The sequence below is a fragment of the Schistocerca gregaria genome, chromosome X (assembly GCF_023897955.1).
Source record: "Schistocerca gregaria isolate iqSchGreg1 chromosome X, iqSchGreg1.2, whole genome shotgun sequence".
Lineage (NCBI taxonomy): Eukaryota > Metazoa > Arthropoda > Insecta > Orthoptera > Acrididae > Schistocerca > Schistocerca gregaria.
In genome coordinates this window covers 804,931,005-804,958,298 of record NC_064931.1, presented here as the reverse complement: position 1 = coordinate 804,958,298, position 27,294 = coordinate 804,931,005, and the positions used below count along the sequence as shown (strand labels likewise).

General features: G+C 39.5%; 1 protein-coding gene across 1 annotated transcript in view; it reads left to right on the top strand.

Moving 5' to 3' along the window:
- Positions 1-27,294, top strand: part of LOC126298331 (dynein axonemal heavy chain 7-like) — a 1,150,327-nt gene that overhangs the window by 605,244 nt on the left and 517,789 nt on the right. The window contains exon 32 of the mRNA XM_049989626.1: positions 22,120-22,283. Within this exon, the coding sequence (XP_049845583.1) occupies positions 22,120-22,283 (164 nt within the window). The remainder of the gene's footprint in view (positions 1-22,119; positions 22,284-27,294) is intronic.

Sequence of the window (27,294 nt, the reverse complement as noted above, 5' to 3'; positions counted from 1 at the left end):
GATAAAAATTCGCTTGACGCCTTCCTAAGAGACAATCTCAACTCATTCCAAATTAATAATATAAGTCTAGACCAGATGTGGGTTAAATTCAAAGAAATAGTATTGGCAGCAATTGAGAGATTTACACCAAATAAATGAACAAACGACGGAGATGATCCTCCTTGGTACACAACAACGAAACAAACATATCAAATTTAAACACACACAAAATCCCCAAGATTGGCTATCTTTTACAGAAGCTCGAAATTTAGCGCGGACTTCAATGCCAGACGCCTATAAGAGTGTCCTGTCCACAACGAAACTTTGTCTCGAGACCTGGTAGAAAATCCAAAGAGATTCTGATAGTATGTGAAGTATGTTAGAGGCAAGAAACAATCAATGCCTTCTCTACGGGGTAGCAATTGAGATACTATCGAATACAGTACTGCCAAAGCAGAATTACTAAACATAGCCTTCCGAAATGCCTTCACAAAAGAAGACGAATTAAATATTCCAGCAATCGAATCGAGAACAGCTGCCAACATGAGTAATATAGAAGTAAATATCCTCGGAGTAGTGAAGCAACTTAAATCACTTAATAAAAGCAAGTCTTCTGGTTCAGACTGTATACCAATTAGGTTCCTTTCGGAGTATGCTGATGCATTAGCTCCATACTTAACAATAGTATATAACCGTTCGCTCGACAAAAGATCCGTACCCAAAGACTGGAAAATTGCACAGGTCACACCAATATTCAAGAAAGGTAGTAGGGGTAATCCACTAAATTACAGCCCCATATCGTTAATGTCGATATGCAGCAGGATTTTAGAACATATATTGTGTTATAACATTATGAATTACCTCGAAGAAAACGGTCTATTGACGCACATTCGCCGGCCGCGGTGGGCTAGCGGTTCTAGGCGCGCAGTCCGGAACCGCGTGACTGCTACGGTCGCAGGCTCCAATCCTGCCTCGGGCATGGATGTGTGTGATGTCCTTAGGTTAGTTAGGTTTAAGTAGTTCTAAGTTCTAGGGGACTGATGACCACAGTAGTTAAGTCCCATAGTGCTCAGCGCCATTTGAACCATTTTTGACACACATTCAACACGGGTTTAGAAAAAATCGTTCGTATGAAACACAACTAGCTCTTTATTAACATGAAGTGTTGAGTGCCATTGACAAGGGATTTCAGATCGATTCCTTATTTCTGGATTTCCGGAAGGCTTTTGACACTGAACTACATAAGCGGCTCGTAGTAAAATTGCGTGCTTATGGAATATCGTCTCAGTTATGTGATTGGATTTGTGATTTTCTCTCAGAGAGGCCACAGTTCGTAGTAAATGACGGAAAGTAAAACATAAGTGATTTCTGGCGTTCCCCGAGGTAGTATTATAGGCCCTTTGCTGTTCCTTTATCTATACACGGTGTTACAAAAAGGTACGGCCAAACTTTCAGGAAACATTCCTCACACAGAAAGAAAGAAAATATGTTATGTGGACATGTGTCCGGAAACGCTTACTTTCCATGTTGGAGCTCATTTTATTACTTCTCTTCAAATCACAATAATCATGGTATGGAAACACACAGCAACAGAACGTACCAGAATGACTTCAAACACTTTGTTACAGGAAATGTTCAAAATGTCCTGTTAGCGAGGGTACATGCATCCACCCTCCGTCGCATGGAATCCCTGATACGCTGATGCAGCTCTGGAGAATGGCGTATTGTATCACATCGTCCACAATACTAGCAAGAAAAGTCTCTACATTTGGTGTTGGGGTTGCGTAGACAAGAGCTTTCAAATGCCCCATAAATGAAAGTCAAGAGGGTTGAGGGCAGGAGAGCGTGGAGGCCATGGAATTGGTCCGCCTCTACCAATCCATCGGTCACCGAATCTGTTGTTGAGAAGCGTACGAATACTTCGTCTGAAATGTGCAGGAGCTCCATCGTGCATGAACCACATGTTGGGTCGTACTTGAAAAGGCAGATGTTCTAGCAGCACAGGTAGAGTATCCCATATGAAATCATGATAACGTGCCATTGAGCGTAGATGGAAGAAACTAAAATAAGCTCTAACATGGAAATTAAGCGTTTCCGGACACATGTCCACATAACATCTTTTCTTTATTTGTGTGTGAGGAATGTTTCCTGAAAGTTTGGCCGTACCTTTTTGTAACACCTGTATAAAGGATTTTGGAGACAATCTGAGCAGCCGTCTCCGGTTGTTTGCTGATTACACTGTCGTTTATCGACTAATAAAGTCATCAGAAGGTCAAAACAAACTGCAAAACGATTTCGAAAAGATATCTGAATGGTTCGAAAAGTGGAAGTTGACCCTAAATGACGAAAACTGTGAGGTCATCCACATGAGTGTTAAAAGGAACTCGTTAAACTTCGGTTACACGATTAATCAGTCTAAACGTAAATTCAAACAATATCTAGGTATTACAATTACAAACAAATTAAACTGGAAGGAAGACATAGAAAATGTTGTGGGGAGGGCTAACCACAGACTGCGTTTTATTGGCAGCACACTTTGAAAATGTAACAGACCTACTAAGGAGACTGCCTACACTATGTTTGTCTGTCTTCTTTTAGAATACTGCTGCGTGGTGTGGGATCCTTACTAGATAGGACTGATGGAGTACATCGAAAAAGTTCAAAGAAAGGCAGTACGTTTTGTATTATCGTGAAATTATACAGGATTTGGGCTGAAAATTATTAAAAGAAAGTTGATTTTCGTTCCGACGGTATCTTTTCACGAAATTACAATCACCAACTTTGTACTCCGTATTCGAAAATATTTTATATGATGCCATATATGAAAGTGAAACATGGATGATACACGGTTTAGACAAAAAGAGAATAGAAGCTTTGGAAATGTCATGCTACAGAAGAATGTTAAAGATTAGATGGGTAGATCATGTAAGTAATGAGGTAATTGTAGAGAGCAAGGGGGTTATTTTTAGGAAATATGGTGCGAAATTGTGATTTAGTGTGTTTCAGTGCGCGATGCGCCAGCCTCATGGCAGACGACGGACGACGGCTGGTTGGCGCATTATGCAGGTGACACAGTTTTACAACGAGCGTCGGTACGTGTGTACGTGCGTGGCAGCCATCAACAGCCAGAACACAGCATTAGCAGAATTACACAGGCGCGGGCCACGTGTGGCGCGGTTGCGGTAGCTAACTCATTGAGAACCTTCTAATAAACACAGCGCCGTGTAACCGACGGATTCAGCAGTGATCTGCACTATTTAAGGGCATCAAAGGTGAGCGTCGGTATTTGGTTCGACCGATTGGGCGTTCGGTCGCTGTAACGTTGTCATCATCAGTGACGCTGTCCCCGAGGACCGGCTGGCGGAGGGCGTTGCCCGCTGCTCTACTGGCGACTCCCGGCATCGTCACGAGCCGCCACGTATGCAGGAGGCGAGCCTGGCTGAGCCTCGTGCTGCTAACCTCCTACCTCCCGCGCCGTCGCTGACCGAGCGCGGCGTCGCGTTCCCTGGCATGCGTGCATCAGCACGTCTCCGCCACGACGCGAGCGGTAGGGCTGAGCTACAGGAAAATGTATTAAAAGAACCCATAACCCCGACCACGTCACCCACTCCGGTCATCCTATTACATACTGAATAATATTGGAGAGCTAAGAAATTTGCCACACAACTAAACCAAATGAAGGGATCGGTAAATAGGACACTTTCTGAGATATCAAGGGATCACCAGATGAGTGCTGGAGGGAAATGTAGAGGTAAAAATCATAGAGGGAGACCAAGATTTGAATACAGTAAGCAGATTCAGAAAAGACTTAGTAACACTTAAATCAATATTCAGTGATAAAATATTTCCATTCTTCAGAAATGCTTTTCCTGCCATTACCAGTCTACATTTTACATCCTCTCTATTTCGACCACCATCAGTTATTTTGCTACTCAATTACCAAAACTCATCTACTACTTTAAGTGCCTCGCCTCCTCATCTAATTCCCTCACTTTGCCTGCAATTCAAATAATATTCCTTTGTCCTCATTTTGGTTTTCTTGATGTTCTTCTTATATCCTCCATTAAAGACAACGCCCATTCGATTCAACAGCTCTTCTAAGACCTTTGCTGTCTCTGACAGACCTCGAAGTTTTTATTCCTTTTCCCTCAACTTGTTTACTTTACTGCTTGTTCATTGTGCAGACTGAATAACATCAGGGGTAGGCTAGAATCCTGTCTCACTTCCTTCTTCACTAGTTGCCTTACACGCATGTCAACTTATATTATTGCTGTCTGGTTTCTGTACAAGTTTTAAATAGCCTTCCCTTCCCTGTATTTTAAGCCTGCTTCTTCAGAATCTGAGAGGGAGTCAAAGGCTTCCTCTAAGTCTACAAATGATATGAAACTGCAGTCGTTTCGAATGCAAGGAATATAGGCAGTAGGGGGTATGTCTAATCTATTATGGTTTGGTCAGTTTGCAGAAGCGGGACATTTTTCCTCTGGTTGGGGACAACAGGACAAATAGTCTGAAATTGGGACTGTTCCGCCTAAAGTGGGGTGTATAGTCACCTTCTGTATTCCTTTTCCCTGTTCTAGTAAACCATTGCATAATGCTCTCTGGTTCTTTCAACTCATTCAGGTCACAACTCCTTAACTTCCTACCTTTTTCCAATTTCTTCAGTTTGAATCTACAGTTTTCAACATACAGGCATATGTCAGTACACTGGTAAAACTTGAAGAAGAGTACTGATTGTGCACTAGTGACTTCACCTTGATTTAGTTGTTTCTCAAGTGGAGTTTGACATCATAATCATTTAACTGAACTAGATCTGAAAATCTTCTCACAATGTTCTACCAACATTGAAATCAAATTGCAACAGAATATTATAGGAGATGGGGGATCACATATGGCAGAGGAAAAAAATAGTGTAAAATCTTATTAATAGATGGCGCTGTATGAGTACATAAATGAAAACAACGGTAATGCACTCGACCCACTGAAGATGGTATAAAGATGCCAGGTACACAGCTTCTCCTCCCTTCCTGTCTGCAATGTCAACCATGACTGTCTCAATGTAGGATTACACACTGTATGTAGAGCTGTATTACAAGAATGAAGACTGTGCATACGTCACTCTACAGAAGTTCTAGACACTGAAGGGTATGAAAAAAGGCGTTGGTCCAATGACCGTCATGGGTCTGGAGAAAACGATTTGGAAACCTGATAGAGGGAGGAAACGAATTGATTCTACGTCATTGGAAGCAGTGGCCACAGCAATGTAGGAGGAGACGAGTGTTGGTGTGCAAACATGTAGTGTGAACATTGGACATACCCATGAACACTGTGGATAAAATACTACAAAACATTCTTCTTTGCTATCCATTCAAAATTGCCTATGTGCATGAGTTGCTTCCTGTTGACCTACCAACAAGGGAGACTTTTGCTTTAGAACTTCTTGCTCCCATGGAAGTGGACAATGACTGGCCATGGAAGATTTTGTTAATAGATGAAGCCCACTTCCATCTGAGAGGATATGCCAATACACAGAATTGTCGAATATGGGCAACGGAGAGTGCACACTCAAATGAACCAGTACCACTTTATCCTGAAAAGGTCACTGTGTGGTGCGGGTTTACAGCATCATTTATTGTAGGGCCATATTTTTCTAAGAGTCAGGTGCTTTCAGTTCTGTTACCTGTACCGTCACTGGTAACTTCTATGAGAGTCTTTTGCACAACCACAACATTCCAGCTCTCCAGCAGTGTGAATATGATCTTTTTTACACAAGATGGCGCACCTCTGCTCATTGCAAATCCAGTTAAGCAGCTGCTGAAGTGCCACTTCGGAAATGCTAGAATTATCAGCCCCCATTTCCCTACAGCCTGGTCATCGCTATCACCTGATCTCAATCCCTGTGACTTCTGGCTGTGGGGCTATCTGAAAGATCTGGAGTTCAGTGTTCCGACTGCAAACTTACCTGCATTGAAGGGAAGAATTGCGTAACACATTCTGAATATGACCACGGAAACATTTCAATCAGTTGTGGAAAGCCAGTCACAAGGAAATTAGTAATCTGATTTTTTTTGATTGATATTTTTTGTGCGGTTTTGGCCTCATGACAATTAAAAACTGATGTGATCCATTCTTTTTGTGTGGTTTTTGCCATCAGGAAAATTAAAAACCGATGTGATTGATGCTTTTATGTGGTTTTTGACCTAGTCTACCACTATTAAATTATGACCCTTAGAGCGCCATCTATTGCGACATTTTGTAACTATTTATTTTTCATCTACCATATGTTATCTCCCTTCTCCAATAATATTCCGTTGTGATTTGATGTCATTCTGAGCAGTGATGTTATTTCTACAGCGGTTTGAATGTTTAACCTTAATTATAAGCACCCTGTACATTTTAAAACTGTACTGTCAAGACCTTTGGAATCACCAAATGAACAGAAAACGGTGGACAGCACACTGAACATATTCTGCGCCAGTCACACAGAAATTAGTAATCCGATTTGGTTTTGAAAGATACTTTTTATGCGGTTTTTGGCTTCAGAACAATTAAAAACCGATGTGATCGATGCTTTTTATGTGGCTTTTAGCTTCAGGATAGTTAAAAACGGATGTGGTTGATGGTTTTTATGCAATTTTTGGCCACAGGACAATTAAAAACCGATGTGAGTGATGCTTTTTGTGTGGTTTTGGGCCTTACGACAATTAAAACTGATTTTTCGCTTCCAGTATGATATGACTTTGCTACTATTTTTTATTTATGAATATTTATTTTTGCTTCTGCCAAACATCCCCTCCCCTTCTCCTATAATATTCCACTGCAATTTGAGTTCATTCTGACAAGTGGTGTTATTTCTACAGCAGTTTGAAAGTTTAACTTTATTTATAATCACCCTGTGAATCTCACAACTGTGCTGTCAAGCTCTTTGGAATCACCAGATGAACAATTTCCTTGTCCTCAAGTATGATGGTCTGTATGGTTCTTTACACTAACAGCCCCAATGGTCAAACAATAACACAGATTATTCTCACTAACTGGGAAAAAACCTCTTCCAAATATCCTTTGATCTGATCAGACGTTTGTTAACAGACTTAGAGCCTATCACAAGGACATTTGTGGTTTCAAAACGAGATTCTCGAATTCTCTGACGAAATTCACAGTTAGTTTTTTTTATAACTATTAAAAAGGCAGATGGTCAGTGAGAAAAAACCATTTCCGCCATAATACCTGAGGACAAGGGACTTGTTCATCTGGTAATCCCAAAGGGCTTAATGGCACAGTTGTGAGATGTATATGGCTTTCAGTATTGGTAAAACTTTGTGACAAGTTTGTCATATCTTATTGTGTTGAATGAGTTGATATCAGTCGCCACTTAAGAAACGCTTTAATGAAGCTGCAGTCAGTAGTACATAATTTGTTCTCATCGCCAACGTTTACCAATACACTGAAATATGCTTGATACAACTAAGGATATTTAGAGAGTCACCTGTGACAATTTGAAATCCTGTTGAATTTTTTTTATGTGTGTTCTCTGTCATATATATTATGTGAAGAAATTTCGATCATTTTATGTAACAAAACGTTATGCTTAAGCATGTATGACAGATTATCACTATTGTGATGGTTTTATATCACAATAGTGAATTATTTATTATTTTAAATGAACAAAATACACATATGTGAAAAAATAAACTAAAAAAACAAAACAATAAATTAAAAAACAAAACAAAAAAATGTGTGACATAAAATAGCAGTTTATAATGTCAAACAAATAGAAGTAAAGCAAAAAAGGAGACTAATAGTGAATGTTTAGATATTTTAAATATTTATGTTGAAAATACTCTGATAGCACATTGTGTACTACTTATTTTTCAAAAATGGTATTTCAGATCCGTAGTTCATTACACATGATTGTATGTAGCTTGAAAGCTTCTTTAACTTACGTTGTAAGAAAAGTTTTTATTTTTCAAAACTAATAAATGATCGTGAGGTATTTTGAAAAATTTGAAATTAGAGCTAAATCCAGTTACGCAGTTTTCAAGAGCATTACTTACTAGTCGGCATGGTACCAGATGACTGAAAACTTATCCAGCTTTTTACGCTGATTCCAAAACTGTTTTAATTTTTTTCCTATCATGTACAGTTTTTCCGCAATTTGACTTCAAAGATATATGGGGCTTATCAAAAAGAATCATCGATTTTTTTTAAAAAAAATCAGAAGTGTTATGTCATTTGATATATGTGCATGAGCAACAAACTGTTAGAAAGAGCTAACTCTCGAGTTTTACATGGTTCTCGCTTAGTAGCTGCAGCGTGCGCCCACTTCAGTTCTAGTAAAAATGGTATCAAGACAACAGAAAGCATTTTGTGTTTTGCCCAGTGGAGGTCAGTATTAGCTGTTCATCGTGACTTTCGTACTAGGTAAGGTGTGGATCCTCCAACAGCACAGAGTGGTAGACGATGTCATGAACAATGCCGAGAAATAGGTCGTTTGTATAAAGGTAAATCGCAGGGATATCCCTGAGTGTCTGGCACAGGCATCGAACACATCTACCATAGTTTCACAAGGAGTCCTCAGAAATCAGTTCACTGTGCAGTCAGACAGCTCACCATGCCCCAGATATATGTCTGGCGTGTGTTGCATCAACGTTTATACATGAAACCGAACGAAATTCAGGTACTGCAAGCTCGCGACATACAACAACGTGCTAGTTCTGTAAATTCGTGCTTGGCAAGATGGAGGATGACAGTCTTCTGCTTCCACACATAGTTTAGCGACAAGGCAACATTCCATTTAAATGGAAAGGTGAACTGTCATAATGTTGGAATACGATGTACAGAACAAGCACATCAAGTTGTACAACACGAGTAGGACTCTCCATAATTTTGTCTTTTTTGTGCAGTTTTATGGGAAAAGGTGTATGGTCCATTTTCCTTTTCGAAGAACACTGTTACAGGAAGCACATATCTCCATATGCATGAGAACTTTCTTTTCCCACAGTTGGAGGCTGATTCGAACGACTTTATTTACCAACAGGATGGGGCACTGGCACCTGGAAGTGCGGGAATTTTTAAATGAAACTATTTCTGAATGATGTATCACTCTCACTGGATCAAATGTTTCAGCCTTATGTTATTGGCCTCCAAGGTCACCGAACCTGACTGTATGTGATTATTTCTTGGGGGGGGGGGGGGGGTATATAGGATCTGTTTATGTGGCCTCATTACCAACTACACTGAATGAACTGAGATACTGCATAACAGCATCTGTGGGAGCTATAACTCAAGAAATATTCACCACAGTGCAGGAAAAATTTGAATACGGCATTGACATATGCTGTGGATCTGAAGGGTGACGTATTGAACACCTATGAAAATGTAGGAAAAAAGACTTTTTGGGTTTCCTGTTCATCAAAAAACAAAATTCATTGTAGATATTTGTTAGGTTTAGAAATATAAATGTGCCAAATCGGATGATTCTTTTTGATACCCTGTATAGCTGTGCCAGATTAGATTAGATTAGATTAATACTAGTTCCATGGATCATGAATACGATATTTCGTAACGATGCGGAATGAGTCAAATTTACCAGTACATGACATAACTAAGTTAATTTAACAACATACTTAAGTTAATATAACAACTTTTTTAATTTTTTTGTCTTTTTTATTTTGTTTATTTTATTTTTTCATAATTTTTTTGTTTTTTTTTTCTTAATTTATATCTAAAAACTCCTCTATGGAGTAGAAGGAGTTGTCATTCAGAAATTCGTTTAATTTCTTCTTAAATACTTGTTGGTTACCTGTCAGACTTTTGATACCATCTGGTAAGTGACCAAAGACTTTAGTGGCAGTATAATTCACCCCTTTCTGTGCCAAAGTTAGATTTAATCTTGAATAGTGAAGATCGTCCTTTCTCCTAGTATTGTAGTTATGCACACTGCTATTACTTTTGAATTGGGTTTGGTTGTAAATAACAAATTTCGTAAGATAGTATATATACTGAGAAGCTACTGTGAATATCCCTAAATCTTTAAATAAATGTCCGTAGGATGATCTTGACTGGACTCCAGGTATTATTCTGATTACACGCTTTTGTGCAATAAATACTTTTTTCCTCAGTGATGAATTACCCCAAAATATGATGCCATATGAAAGCAATGAGTGAAAATAAGCGTAGTAAGCTAATTTACTAAGATGTTTATCACCAAAATTTGCAATGACCCTTATTGGATAAGTAGCTGAACTCAAACGTATCAGTAGATCATCAATGTGTCTCTTCCAATTTAATCTCTCTTCAATTGACACACCTAAAGTTTTGAATATTCTACCTTAGCTATATGCTTCTGATTAAGGTCTATATTTATTAATGGCATCATACCATTTACTGTACGGAACTGTATGTACTGTGTCTTATCAAAATTCAGTGAGAGTCAATTTACAAGGAACCACTTAGTAATTTTCTGAAAGGCATTATTGACAATTTCATCAGTTAATTCTTGTTTGTCAGGTGTGATTATTATACTTGTATCATCAGCAAAGAGAACTAACATTGCCTCTTCATATTAAGAATAAAAAAGGAGCCAAGACTGACCCTTGTGGAACCCCATTCTTGATAGTTCCCCAATTTGAGGAATGTGCTGATCTTTGCATATTATGAGAACTGATTATTTCAACTTTCTGCACGCTTCCAGTTAGGTATGAATTAAACCATTTGTGCACTGTCCCACTTATGCCACATTACTTCAGCTTGTCTAGCAGAATTTCATGATTTACACAATCAAAAGCCTTTGAGAGATCACAAAAAATCCCAATGGATGTTGTTCGGTTATTCAGATCATTCAAAATTTGATTGGTGAAAGCATGTATGGTATTTTCTGTTGAAAAACCTTTCTGGAAACCAAACTGACATTTTGTTTATACTTCATTTTTACAGATATGTGAAGCTACTCTTGAATACATTACTTTCTCAAAAATTTTGGATAAAGCTGTTAGAAGGGAGATGGGACAGTAATTGTAGGCATCAGATATATCCTCCTTTTTATCCAAAGGTATAACAATGGCAAATTTCAGTCTATCAGGGAAAATACCCTGTTCCAGAGAGCTATTACACAGATGGCTGAGAATCTTACTTATCTGTTGAGAACAAGCTTTTAGTATTTTGCTGGAAATGCCATCAATTCCATGTGAGATTTGCTTTTAAGCAAGTTTATTATTTTCCTAATTTCAGAGGGAGAAGTGGGTGAGATTTCAATTGTATTAAATTGCATAGGTATGGCCTCTTCCATTAACTGCCTAGCGTCTTCTAATGAACATCTGGATCCTACTATATCCACAACATTTAGAAAATGATTATTAAAAATATTTCCACTTCTGACTTTTTGTTCATAAAATTTCCATTCAATTTGATGGTAATACTGTCTTCCTGTGCTCTTGGTTGACCTGTTTCTCTTTTAATAATATTCCAAATTGTTTTAATTTTATTATCAGAGTTGCTGATTTCAGACATGATACACATACTTCTCGATTTTTTAATAACTTTTCTTAATATAGCACAGTAGTTTTTATAATGTTTGATAGCTTCTGGGTCACTACTCTTTCTTGGTGTCAGATACATTTCCCTTTTCTAGTTACAATATATTTTTATACCCTTAGTAAGCCATGGTTTGATACAAGGTTTCTTAGTATATTTAACTATTTTGTTGGGGAGCAGTGTTCAAATGCATTTACAAAAATGTCATAAAATAAATTATATTTTAAATTGGCATCAGGTTCATGGTACACCTCATCCCAGTCTAACAGCTATAGGCTTTCCCTGAAATTTGCAATTGTTAAATCGTTGACTGAGTATACTACTTTGGCGGACTGTTTAGTATTGCTGAATGGAGCTATGTCATATATTGTAACTAGCTGTGCAGCATGATCAGTAAGACCATTCTCAACAGGCTGAGCATTTATCTGGTTAAACTTATCTTGGTCTGTAAAGACGTTATCTATCAGTGAGCTGCTATCCTTTACCACCCGAGTACGTTATGTGCGTTGTAGGAGTGACATTTCTCAGTATAGCCCTGTACACCTTTAGGTTGTTACACCTTTTAATTGTTGTGTGACCCTGAAACCGTTGCTTGTCTCACAGACTTGGATTACCAGTGCTATACCGTGATTATTGTATATATTTAAGGCAGTATTAATGAAACACCTTGCCTACTGATGATAGTTACTACAATGTCAATACGCCAGTGTATGAAGACTCAAAATATTTTCTGTTGCATTTTGGGACTTATACAGTGACTAAACAGACTTTGTGGATAAAGCTTACCATGCTTATTTTAAAATGAAACTTGGTGTCCAGCATAAGGCATGGGCGACAGAGACAGTTTACCTTTATTGTCTGGAAAAGTTAAGATTGTAGACAAAATAAAAGAAAACATGCATTCCATTTCTGATTCCAATGGTGTGGAGGGAGAGTAAAATCATTAAATGACTGTTACTTCTGCTTAGTTATTGTTCAGGAGTGCAGTTCAAAAAAATAAGAGACAAATTGTATATCCAAGCATTGATTCAACCATTAGGCCAGTTTTCGTATGGAGAAGATCTGATTTCTTCTGTTCCTCCAGTTGTTGTAGAGAATGTGTCAGAAGATGACGAAAAAAGCGAAGTTGATGCCATTGCTGTCGTCGATAGTGATGTCTGCCAGCCTGAATGCAAGTCCATAGCTGTTCTCTCAGACTAAACGTAATGCTCTGATATGAGATTTGAATTTGCCTAAAGAATCTGTGGAAGTACGTGGTTCTTGGTTAAAAAGTAACAGCCTTCTGGAATCAGGAACACAGTACTCACTGTACAGACATAGCGAGAAAGAATTAGTCCATCTATTCTCAGAGAACGAGTTAATGCACTTCTATTAGTAAAGAAACTGACAAAAGATGAAAATTCTGAGAAGACAATAAAGAAAAGAGGAAAATGTGCATGATCGCCTTGTGATCAGTTACTGAGTTCTATGGAATAACAAAAATCCTAATTACAAGCAATAGTTGAAAAAAGTTGCTTGGTTTCAGAAAGGTGGGTTATTAAATGAGTGTGAAAGTCCACTTTCTACACTCACATATTGATTACTTTCCAGAAACTCGGGACATTATGTTGAAGAGCACAGTGAACGATTTCACCAAGATATTAAGAGGAAGTACCAGCGACATTGGACAGCAGCTTCGTTGACCAACTACTGTTGGATGTTATCATACACTAGGATCTGCAAGGAAATGAAAGAACAGAAAGTTTAAAAATGTATAGGCCATTATTGACTTTTTGTTTTTAAACATGGTAGTGAAGAAACAAGTTAGGGGAGTTTTGAGGAGTATTTTTTAAATGAATTTTATTTTTTTTTAAATTGTTGTGTTTGATTAAAAACTTACTTTGTTTGAAATGGTGTGAGAATATATTTGTGGGCTCAGAAGTGAAAATTGGCAAAATATTACTTCCTGTTTTGTGCAAAAACCTGACGTGATAGAGAAAAACGGTAGTCATTTCTAGAATCAGCATAAAAAATTGATTTAAGAGGACCTACTTGCAACAAATCACCTGATAAAAGGTTTTAAAATGCAGCCTAGTGTTACATATCAACTTTTATATGAGGAACATTTTTTATATATCATCATTTCAAAGATATTCGCTTCCAAACCTAATGCACCAAATTAGTTAATGGGGTATATTTGTCCACTTTGAAGTGAAATTGGACACGAATAAAAAAAATTATGTATTGCGCTATTTTACCCTCTCTGCAAACTTGGCAACGTTCATTTACACTTGGGAATGTTCTCTTGTCAGTCACACACACTTTCATCGACTTCAAGGAGAAGAGCTTTGATTGACCGCTTGTAGTCTCTGTTTGATACCTTAAAAGGGTAGGGACTAGACTCAAAGACAGTAAGCTTCACTAGCCAAACATACGAGTACTCAACATCGAAAGTAAAATTTAGCGTCAAATATCAGAACCATTTGAAATTGGAACAGGTGTTCGCTAAGAAAATAAACTGTCACTGCTCACTTCAATATCATCTTAGACAAAATCTTTAAGGAATGGGAAAAAGCATTAAAACATTACAGTGTTTGGGCAAATAAAGATGACTCTGTCTCTTCCTTAGCTCTTGTAGACGATTTAGCGATACTAGTTGACAATGAAGCCAATGGCCTTGCCACACTGGTAGCACTGGTTCCTTTCAGATCACCGAAGTTAAGTGCTGTCGGACTTGGCTAGCACTTGGATGGGTTACCATCTAGCTCTGCTGAGTGCTGTTGGCAAGTGGGGTGCATGCAGCCCTTGGGAGGCCAATTGAGGAGCTACTTGATTGAGAAGTAGTGGCACCAGTTATGAAAAGTGACAACGGCAGGGGAGAGTGGTGTGCTGACCACATGCCCCACTGTATCTGCATGTACCTTTAAGGGCTGAGGATGACACGGTGGCCGGTCAGTATCATTGGGCCTTCACAGCCTGCTCATACAGTGTTTGTTTGTTTTGGTGGACAGTGTGTGGGGCGGCGTATGGAAATATTTGTTATTAAAATGTAATGTAGAAAAGATGCATTTCCCGGCCGATGCACCATATGTGGGGCGGCGTATGGAAATTATTGTTATTAAAATGAATGTGGAATATCTTTCACGGCCGATGCACCATATGTGGGGCGTTGTATGGAATTTATTGTTATTAAAATGAATGTGGAATATCTTTCCCGGCCGACGCACCATATGTGGGGCGGCGTATGGAATTTATTTTGTTAATGATAATGGATGCATGTCCTTCCCGGCCGAGTAGCAACATATGTGGTGCGGCGGGTGGAAATAATTGTTCTTATTAAAATGTTCCTTTGATTTATTTAATGCTGTTGGTTGCCGTTCTCAACACTGGCTCTCTAACAATATTGGCAACCAGAAAGTGATTAGCAAAACGTGAAGCCTGTAATTAGAATTCCTAGTGCCCACTTCAACTGAGAAATATACTTATAGCTACAGTTTATAGCTCTGAGGAATTAGGAGATTGTCTGGGATTCATAATCAAAAACGATTCTTTCAAAAATGTTCACTATATTCTGAAAGTCACAGACCAAAAAGAATCCACACAATCCAACTACCAGAGCAGTTCAGAGTCTAATGTGCTGATGCAACTATAACTGTACAAATTACATGTTTAAGTGAATGCTCGCCATAATTTGATGATAATGTTCATCAAACGCCACGCTAAATAATGGTAGAATGTCTATCCCGCCGCGGCACGTGAAAATACGACATACGCTAACTGAAGATAGATCATTAAAGTCATCACAGAATTAGCACTTCACTCGAAAACGATTTCATGGTTACGCGTATCCCGAGCAACTTATTACGGCATCCGAGGCTGTTAATAGCAATGATACCGACGCGACGCGACTCGCGGCACAGACGGTGCTGGTCGTGCGGTAGCGTTCTCGCTTCGCGCGCCCGGATTCGATTCCCGGCGGGGTCAGGGATTTTCTCTGCCTCGTGATGCCTGGGTGTTGTGTGTTGTCCTTAGATTAGTTAGGTTTAAGTAGCTCTAAGTTCTAGGGGACTGATGACCATAGACGTTAAGTCCCATAGTACTCAGAGCCATTTGAACCATTTGAACAGATAGTGCACTAATCAGCGTCTGGAGAGAACTGGGGGCTTATTTTCCTCGCGCAGCGGTCTTATATATAAGGCCGCGGTGCGGACGGCTAAGGGAACGCTTGATTAAATTCGCTGTCCCGACTAGCCGCTGAGCTAGTAATGCACCACTTTAAGTTATTAAATAAATCATTGCTCCCTTTGCTGATGGCCAATGAAGCTCTCAATTTAAATGTGCAATCAGCACACAGGTAAGTAATCATAATAAAAGTCTGACGTGACTAAGTCCAATATTTTGGGCGAGAGAATTAATTTAATTACACTATACGCAGTAGACGAGCTCTGAACTCCCCTTTGGAGATACGCTATCGCTATAGTTTTATAGTTATTCAGTTAAAACTTCTCACATCTTTATAATTGTAGCGTATCTCCCTTCTACTTAAATTTAAACATCCTAGCTTTATTTATTCACCTACTTAATCTATCTTGCTTCCTCAATTTTTAAGACAAAAAACAGAAAATCATGAATTTCCACTAAAATTTTGATTTGTAGGATCCAGAACACTGTTTCTACTAAACTATTATGCAAACGAAACCTGAATATGAATTTTTAAGTTTCTAGCTCTATTTTGTTCAGCCAATGATTTTTACAGAAAAACGTCTAAATTTCGAAAGTGGTTAAAGTTATTGAACTGATATTCAACAGATAATGATATGGTATTACTCCTGACATGCTAGAAACGTTTCAGGTTATTTACTTGATTTTTAAAGTATTGCGCAGCATTTATGACGTCAGAGCTAGTTACAGCGGACTGGCTGGCACACAATGGAAAGACTGCTGTGAATCTTATATGGCGTGAGTAGGCTGCTTCTCTACAAGTGAAATCACAGTAATAAGGCAGGCGTCCTCAAAGAATGTTCTGGGAAATCTGACCAACAAGGCCCTTTCCTTAAAAAAGAAGAGAAAGCTACAGTGTAGATCTGCACTAAATTTAACATTCAGAAATTAAACAAGAAGTACGGAAAAAAGAGGGTTTGACACTTCCCTAGTAAGAGAAGCATTAGGAGTTCGATTAAAAACTCAAGAAAGGATGCAGGAGAACGCATGACGTCTACAACCAAAACTGGATATTTACACAAGCGCACACACCCACCCATCCGACCACACACACACACACACACACACACACACACACACACTTAACCACATTTTATCCCTTCTTTTGACAACTTTGGAGTGGAAGTGGCAACTGTGATACCCAGCCTTTATGTCGTTCTGTTTTCCTGTGGGTGGCTGAGGAAGACATTTCAGACACATTGCCACTCAGAATCGACACGAAACGACTTCAGGGGCTGCAACAAATGGCATCAATGAAACCATTTTTTTTCTTTGGGGCCTTGACTCACACAGATTTTGCGGTGAAAATCGACATTTCACAGTGTGATTAGCAGCAGGACGATGTTCTTGACAACATTTGACACCACCCAGATGATTCAACCCTAATCTAAGGACATTAAGGGTCAGCAACCTCATTGAACGTGAATGCACCTCTCTGGAGTGCAAGGCAACTGCAGCTACTGCTTTGGTGTATAGGGTGGAACCACTATGGCCCGTTCAAAGCCATTCAACGAAATTTTAAAAGGATCTGAAGCAGCAAAGGATGGATGTGCTTTTTCAGCCCTCCTGTGGTGTTATTGTGCATAAGGAAAATGGCAAAGGTCCCTCTAAGACCTTCCAATTTGACAGCAACCTCAGTGCCAACTGCGTGCCTTTCTTGGACGCTTTAAAAATGTACCTCTACAGAGAGAAACTGTGATGAGACTCCTGGGTACCTATAGACATGCTGCGCTGCTGCTCCTAAGCCTGCTAGCAGACATGGGAAACTGGAGGGATGTCAAGGGCACCTAGGACTCTCATCGCACATTATCTCTGTACAGGTACATTTTTAAAGTGCCCAACAAAGGCAGGCAGGTGGTACTGAGGTTGTTGCCAAATTGGGAAGTGTTAGAGGGATCTCTTCCATCTTATTCACACATCTGTCAATATTGTACCATGATCACTTCAGGGGGGGGGGGGGGGGGGGACGAAACAGGAGAGCTGAAAAAGCATAAGCACCCTTTGCTGTTTCCGATCACGTTAAAATTTCGTCGAGTGGTTTTGAAGGACCATAGTGCTTCCACCCTTTACACCAGAGCAATAACTGCCGTCACTCTGCGCTCCAGAGGGGTGCAATCACGTCCACTGGGGTTGCTGACCCATGATGTCCTTACAGTAGGGTTGAATCGTCCGGACAGTGTCAGCAGTGTGAATGGTTGTTAATGATGGCGTCCTGTTGCTTATCATAGTGCCAACTGTCGTTTTTGACTGCGAAATGTGTGGGAATAAGCACCCCAAGGAAAAGGGTAATTTCACTGACGCCTTTTATGCCCCTTTGAGGCCTTTTGGTGTCGATTCTGTGCGGGGGTGTGTCTGAAATGTTATCCTCGGGCACCATAAAAAAAAAAACCGCATGCTTTAAACGTTAGGCGTCTCGGTTCTGACCTCCATTGTAAAGGCGTCAAAACAAGGGGTGAAATGGTAATAATAGGGGATGTGTGCCTGAAGCGATGCCGAGCCAGAAGGCGACATAGCAGGGTACCACGCTTTTGCACCGTTACAGAGGAAGGTTGTAGGCACCTTTGAGCCATATTTCAAATTTCTGCATCGCAGTGGGAGACAATAAAGCGTTTCGAAAAAGTGTCACTTTAATCGTGTTGCGTATAGTAGTAGACAGGAATCTGTTTCGTCAAGAGATAAACATTTGGGTAGAACGATGTTCCAAGAAAACTAGGAACGAACTGAAGTGAAGAAAGAAAAGTTGCCATAAGGAAGATCAGGAAAACGAATCTAGAAGCACTGCGTGATCCATCTGAGGTCACATGCAAACAATAATAATAATAGCAATAATGAAGCGAATTTATTTGTTCTTTCTAAATTATTGACATACAAACATTACTTATCAGAAATAGAAGAAAACTTTCGTTAGTTACGAGCAGAGACAATAACAAGTATTGATTAATACACTCAAGTCAGGTTTAACAGCAAGAATGGGACCAACGACGTTTGAAGAGAAACGACAGAAGTGCAACCCTTCCGCAAATTGCTGCAGATTTCAATGTTGGGCCATCAACAAATTTCAGCGTGCTAACCATTCAACGAAACATCGACGTGGGTTCTCGGGGCAGACATAAAGCTTTACCTCGCCTGGGAAGGCCAACACCGACTGGAAACATGTCTATGGTCAAGATGCTAGAGATTACAGTCTGCTATCAACCAAGATACTGCTGTTCCTGGCAAAGCTTTTTTGGTATTTTAATAAGCATCCCTTAACCTGTACTTCGAAAATCCTTCAGAATATCCAAATGGGAGTCCATTTTTATCCTCTTAACTTGAAGGCAGCTATTACTTTAACTAGCTGTGCTGTGCCAATGTATCTGCTGTGCTTGGCACCAAAATCAATAATAATATTACATAGTAATACGTGGATCGGCAGAAGCAGAATTTGGTCCGTCTCTAAGACAGCGCCATCTAAAAGCGGAGGTGGACGAGCGCTGAGCCTGCACTGTTGTACTGAGCTTTCATCAGATGAGATGTTCTTATATACGTGAGATACATTGTTCATCACACTTATTATTGTGTTAAATATCTTTAAGCATTCTAGCTCAAACAGTCTTGTTCCAGTCCCTAGCCTACGAAAATTGGATGACTTCAGTCAAATAGCATATTTGGTTTAGCATCCTCTCGCCAACATTTGAGATCCTATGATACCGTAGCAAAGCTGAAGCAAAAGCTGAATTGCTGGACATGAGCAAGTTGTGTAGGCTGTAGGCTTGTGCACCAAGTGCACTGTTGCCAAGTGCACTTTACCAATAGACGTCTGATCTGCAGTAGTTGTTTCTTCATCATGCTACTTGGACGAAACGTCATTGTAGACATGGCACTGTGATGACAGGATGCATTTTGTGGTGTACGTATTGTAAGACCTTCGGTACACACACCATCAGATTATTTGACTTAGTGCTCTAACGAAGTAGGCGAGTGTCATCGATATGTCTCTTGGTGTTATCATGGCGTGTTTATCTTCTGCCGTTAGGTCAGATGATAGAAATGCCACTTGTACGCTTAGTGTAGCAGATTGATGGTGACCAACTTTAAACAGAACTTGATTAATTTTCACATACATTTATTTTTGGTCTTGGTACGTTAATCTTATTCTCACATATCTCTGGTACTTGACAAAGTGTCTATTCATTTATCTTCATGGCTATGTACAGGAATATGGTAATCTTATTAGGCGCAGACTGAAACACGACTATAGACTGGTACAGATTAACGCAGACTAATGCAGACTGGTACAGACTAATGCAGACTGGTACAGACTAATGCAGACTGGTTCAGGCTAATCCAGACTGACTAATCGGAGGTCTGTACACTCATTATAATACCTCGCGTGTTCAGGTATTATTGTGCGAGTGTGATCCGCAAGGAGAAAAAGTTCTACATTAGCAGCAATCTCATTGTCTGCGTTACATATTAATATGTGGATCGGCAGAAGCAGAATTTGGTCTGTCTCTAAGACAGCGCCACCACGTAGTGTGGAGACGGACGAGCGCTGAGCATGCGCTGTTGTACTTAGCAGGGCGTGCTCTAGTGGGAAAGTTGTGTACATGCTGACTACGAGAAACTATGTACACAACACATTTACAGTGGCCAGCCAAGGAAAGGGTTCTTCTTGTTGGCAGAAGATAGGAACATGAGAGGTAGGAGAACTCACATACTTCTCCAAGTTATTTTTTTTTAACTGTATTTTTTTAACTGGTCAGATTTTGTACCCCTCTGCACCTGTGCCCTTGGCAGCAGCCTATCTTAGCATGCCTTTGTCACTGTCCTGCTCAGCATGCCGGCAGGCAGGAACAGATAGTGCAGGTTGCTCACAAAACAGCCTGATTTCTCACATACTGTGGATGCATGATCTGCTTGACTACCTTTGGCCACCTGTTCTTGACCATTACACACACTCTATGGTCCTATGATCAAATTGTAACTCTATCCACACATCAGCCATTTGCTCACTTGTGCCCGTGCCCAGGCAGGCATCCAAGTTGGAACAACCTGATTGAAAGTGTAAGAGGAGGTTGTCCATCACATGCTCACAGGTGGCTGAAACATTATATAGTCCAAACAGCATAACTTTGAACTCATTGATGTTATCAAGGCAATCTTTTCCTGGACAGCCCCTCTTCATCGATTTGCTGGTAGCCTGTCTACATATCTATAATTGAGAAATACTTCGTCCCTTTCAGGGAGTCTAGGGTGTCAACAATGTATGGAAATGAGTAGAGATATTTTTTCATGATTTTATTCACTCGGGAAGAAGAAATCTGTAAGCTAGATAGTGAGGACTATCAAATTCACAGTCATGTTGCAATACCTGAAGTCTGGCCATGTAAGATGACTTACTTGAAATCATTCACATATGAATTATACTGAACTGCAATCACTTAAATATTGTGGAAGGAACCAAATTAACCCTAGTCAAATAACTAAAATAACGAGATCCAGCTTGTATAGGCTGCCAATAATCAAATTTGCAAATTCAGTCCCAGTCAAGACCAAAAGACTGAATTGATTGCAAAACTGTGACAATCACCAGAAAGCAAACAATACATGCCCTTAAATAAAATGTTACTTCCAAGCACCAAGATAGAAGGAACTGTGAACCTATGCTATACCAGCCTGTACACATGGCTACCTAACTAACTAAACTCAGTCATGTAAGTAGACAAATCCAAACACAAGAGGCATCTCAAATTTTAGAAACAAGCAGTTTTAATTATATATTCAACAAACATTAGGTATTGGTAAGGGCATACATGTGAGAGCAAGCCACAGTCTATGGAGAAATATTTCAGATATCCAAGAAGTCCATTGTGAAATCAGTATATTAAGAGTACCAGTGGTCAGCTACAAAATTTGTTTCTATTTTTGCATTGTGATTATATCATTATGGTGTGGTGTTAACTGATGTACCAGTCCTATTACAATTGCCCTGCAACATGGTAGTGGAGTCAGGATATAGCCAATTGTAATTAATCTAATGATAAGCTGAAATTGTGGTCTGCCACATGCACTGTGTCACCTGTTATAAAACTGCACAGTAAGCTATACAAGCTGGTCTGCTACCCATTAGGAATATTGTCACTAAGGTTTTATCACAAGCTGAAGCATATTGGAAACAATTTTGGTAACTAAGTAGCAGCAGATACAAGCATACTTATGCACACACAAAAATTGTAGCTTCCATTTATAACTAGATGTTTATTTACATGAAAAAAGATAAAAAAGAATGGAAGATAACTGTGTTATGTCACCTGTTACATTATTATTTATCAATTACAACAGTCATGTCCCCATAATACTTGTAACTAATATTTCAATCAGTCTGTAAATAAGCAGCCACACTGAAAAACCAAAATTTTGTAATTACAGGTAACAGAAGAATGTCTAAGAAATCTAATATTTGTAAACTGTGTTGATGGAGAGAAAAAATATGAAGAAGTTTTAAATTTTGATAAATTTTTTAATGTTGCAATGGCAGCTCTTGACCAGTACAACAACGATCAAACCAATAAATTGAATATTGTTTTATTTAAGTAAGTATTAACTTTCCATAAATGCTTTATGAATTAAAAACTCCTTTTTGATTGCACAACAATTACACTCCAGAATCTGCAGTTGTCTTTTCTTCTTCTGGTATTTGTTTTACTAGCAAGATTTATCTTTATTACCTTAAATAAATATTGGGTACTCAAACATGTTTATAAAACAAAAGAAGTAACAAGTTTCTGTACATTTTCTTACCTGAGCTGTAAGGAATGAGTCATCAAACTTTAGTTTAGTTTCAGTTACTGATTTAGCTTAGGCATGTGTGCCTCCTGCTGACTGCATTTGCAACCACTTGTTCTCACACAGAACATGTTGATAAGTTTACAGGTGCTATGCACTATCTAAGTGAAGATATGTCCACATGCAGACCATCTTATTTCATTTACTGTTGCTGGTCTGAATTTGCTAATCCATTATCCACTTATCAGCTCATTGTTTTATTTTTCATGTGTTTGTTTGGTGGTTTCTGCACTGCACAGTTCATTGTTTTATTTTTCATGTGTGTGTTTGGTGGTTTATGCACCACATATGGTAGATGTTTTAATGGTACTGATATCAACAGTGCATATTTTGGAAGGTTGACTATCTATGTGTGTTGCGTCAGGACAGTGTGACACGTACTTATTGGCACAGTTTTCCAGTCAGTGTATTTGCTAATCTTGTGAATGAGAACCAGAGGCAAAATTAGGTTAGACCAGGGGGAGGGAAAATCAAACCATTTCAACAGCATAATAGCATAATAGGGATAGTGTTGTAGACCCATCCAGAGCTGAGATGATTAACTTTTCATGGACAGTGAGACACAAACATAGATATAAAGAGAAACAGTAGATGAGGTGATAGATACAAGTGAAGATGAAGATGCAGTTGTTAAAACACAAAATGTTTCATTAGGGGATTACAATAGGCTGGTAATGCCACCAAATTGCCAAGTCACAGAGTATTTATGTACTACGACACCATAATGAGTCATTGGGATGAATAATCAGATGGTCGTTCTGATTATTCCTCCCCATGACTCATTATGGTGTTTAAGTACATGAATGCTCTGTGACGAGCAGGAAAAGCAACAATTAATCCAACATCTAGACAGTCGACACTGGCATCAGAAGAACCTTTGACTGTTTCAGCAATGGGCTCCCCAGTAACTGCAACATTCCCAGTAATAACAGTAGTATGGTACCTGGTTTAAAAACAGCACCAACAACAGCAGGAGTTATTCCTTTATCAACACAGCAAACAGTGCAAACGATTTCAGTTAACACTCCAGTATCAGCACCAACCACCCCAGTGGCAGCAGCAGCACCAGTAATTTCAGCACCACCAGTCAGAAAAAGTGTGAAGCAACCAAATTACCTAAAAAAAATTTTTTGTGCTAAACAGAATCAGGAAAAAAGTTCTAGGACAAGTAATAACTTCTCTAACATGTCCACTCATAAGCAATTAATGGTCTTATATGTAAATGTACAGGGTTCATGTAATAAGCTAGGTGAAGCAGAAGTTTTGTTATCTGACAGTTTAAGTCCAATTTCTGTGGTTTGCAAAAGTGAGCACTGGTTACGAGACTCTCAGATATGCACAACATCTGTTCCCAATTTAAAAATCATAAGTAATCTCTGCAGAGAAAAGCACAGATGTGGAGGTGTGTATATTTATGTTAGAGAAAATCTTAACACTAAAGAAGTGAAGTTAAGCAATAGTAAGCACATAGAAAAAGTATTTGGAAATATTTCCTTATTTAAAAAAAAAAAATACAGATCTAAGAAATGAACTGACAAATAGGTCAAAGTGCCCACTTGTGCTGGGTGATTCCAACATCAGTTTCAGTAATTATAACAGTGCATAAAAGGACCAATTATTATATCTCCTTGTGTCATATAATCTTAAAGCTACATTAGCAGGTGTCACCAGGTATGGAGGTGGATGCAAGACAATAACTGATCAGGTGTTCATTAACAGACATACCAGTAGTTATGATGTTGAAGTAACAGATAATGGCTTCTCAGTCAACATGGCAATTAAGATTCAAATAAAGAACATGATTAGAAAAAAATGTGCTAGTGTAAAATGTATAGAAACAAGATCTATTAAAGAAAGTAGCCTTATGATTTTTCGTAACCTGTTGCAAAGGGTTAAATGGGACACATACCCAAACAAAACTGTAGATATTAAATATGATTTGTTTATCACAAATATAAATAATGCTTTGATGTTGCCTTCCCCTTTAGAAAAATAAACAATACCCCAAAATGTAATTCATAGCTAACTCCAAGATATAAGAATTCTGCCGGCACTCTTAGAAGTCTCATCAGTATTGCAACTGCTATGGAGCACTAAAACCACATCTTAGATACTACAGAAAAGTCTATGGAAAGGTTATACAGGCAGCAAAAAAGGTGAATAATGACTTAATTATCAGAAAAGGCAACAATAAAACCAAATCCATTTAGAAGATCATAAACTGCAACATAGGTAAATCTGAAGTGACAAACAAAAATCCCCTTATAAATAAGGAAGGAAAAGTTGTTGAAGACTCTCCAAATATTGTTAATATATTTAATGACTGATGTATTAACATTGCTCAAAATCTTACAAGTACTTGAGGGACTCAAAAGTAACAAGCATAGAAGTTCCCGTAAATGAAAGAACCATCTTTTTGTACCCAGTTACACATTCAAAAGTAACAATAGTGTGAAAAGAAAAGTTGCTATTCACCATATAGTGGAGATGCTGAGTTGCAGATAGGCACTACAAAAAGACTGTCACAAATCATAGCCTTCAGCCAGTGAGGCCTTTGTCAGAATTAGACAGCAAACACAAACATATGCACACTCACACAAACGCAACTCACACGCATGTGACTGTAGTCTCAGGCAACTGAGGCCACACTCAGGTTCTGTTTTAGGCCCCCTGCATCTTGGTTTATATTAATGACTTTCCAAATCATCTAACAATAGCCAAATCACTAATTTTTTCAGAGAATACAACCCTCTTTATCAACAGACAGTGTAACGCTGACTTGCAAGAAAAGATAACTGGAACAACAAACAAACTGTTTAATTGTAAATGTAAAAAAAAACCACATGGATGAACTGTAGGCACATAAGGAACAAAGTAAAAAATAACATATGAGCAGAGATAGGGAACTGTGTAACAGAAAAAACATCTTTCAAAGCCGGCCGGGGTGGCCGAGCGGTTCTAGGCGCTACTGTCTGGAGCTGCGTGACCGCTACGGTCGCAGGTTCGAATCCTGCCTTGGGCATGGATGTGTGTGGTGTCCTTAGGTTAGTTAGGATTAAGTAGTTCTAAGTTCTAGGGGGCTGATGACCTCAGAAGTTAAGTCCCATAGTGCTCAGAGCCATTTGAACCATCTTTCAAAAAGTTTTTATGTGTATGGTTGGATGACAATTTAAGATGAGAAAAACATGTTGAATTATTGTGAAGGAAGAAAGTGTGGTCCTTTGTTACTATAAAACCTGTTGTACTGTGGGACAACTTGCTGCCACACCCATGCCCTAAGTGTAAGCTATAGTCATGGGCGACCATAATTAAATACACATGGTTACACACAACACATTTATTCTCAGCAATATACATACACCAAAAAGTTATGATAATGACCGCATGGGTCATCGCGAGACTGCGGTTAATGGCTCGACCACTGATCCTGGATGGTACATGCTCCTCAGTGATGAAGCGTGCGGTACAGATCCATGGGTGAAGGGACAATGGACACATGTCCAGCTGAGTGTGTGAATGTTCTTTTGCCACATAGATGCCATTTAATTTCCAGGCATGAGAAACATAGTGAATATGTGGCAGCTGTTCAATTTGCATATGTTATGGTAGGGAGTGTGTGTTTGGCTCAATCCACATAGTCTGTGGCTAGCAAGATCACAGAATTATGCAGATATCCACTTAGTAACAGTGGCTAGCTCACACTGGTGTCTCTCTTTGTGTCCTGCATATCTGTTCGTGGGGTGTTGTGCCGCACTTTGGGCTAACACTGCTTTTGCATGGGGGCACATGTGGACAATTGTTAGCCCATTGACTGTGTCATATGCAATTGCTGTGCTGCTGTCCAAGGTTGCCACACAGACCGCCATTGAGGAGCAGTGCTTGGTAGGTGAAAATGTGCCGCCTGCAGTCAGCATATGTTTATGTTTTGCATGCAACGTGGGCACAGTGGTGACAGTCACTGACATCAGTGCAAGCAGAAAGGTAGTGTGTGTGACATAATGAATGACTGATGGGGCATGAAGGGCTGTGTTCTCTTGTGGCCTGCTAGAACAGCAGTACCCAGCGGCACCTTTCAGGAACTGTCTGTAGCAATGAGTGGCTGCAGATCTACTTTGAATATATTGGTGCATGAACAAGCTCTTGTTAACTGCTACGAAGGATAAAAAATGAAGCATTGCTGAAGATGCCCTGTTCATAACACTGAGTTCATTTGCTCCTTGTTCATTAGGGGTAGGGGTAGGCTGGGGCACATGTGGCTGTTGAGCGGCAAATGGCAGTGTGTGTGAGCCACCAGCAACTGCTGGGGCAGCCTTTGCCTGGCCAATTGTGCACAGAGCATCATATGTTACCCAGCCCTCTACCAGGTCAAAGAAGGGTGCAGCGGTGGGATCTGTCAAGACTTATGGCAGTTTGACCCTGTTTATCGAGAGCTTAGGTGGTCTACCATTGTACTCAATCTCCAATGTTGTCCCACCAAGAGTTATCATGCGATGTGGTCCTGAGTAGAGTGGCTGCAGTTGTGGCTGTACTGCATCTGTGCACAGGATCACGTGCATGCAGTGCCGTAAGTCTGTCTGTACAAAGAATTTGTCAGTGCTGTGCCATGTTGGCAGGTATGGTCAAAGGCCGGCTGGTGACTAAGTAGGCATTCTGCTAGGACAGGGCTGAAGTGTTGTGTGGTGGCAGTACTTCTTTCATGAATCCTCCAGGGATGGTGAGCGACTGACCGTAGATGAGGCCTACAGGTGAGATGTCAAT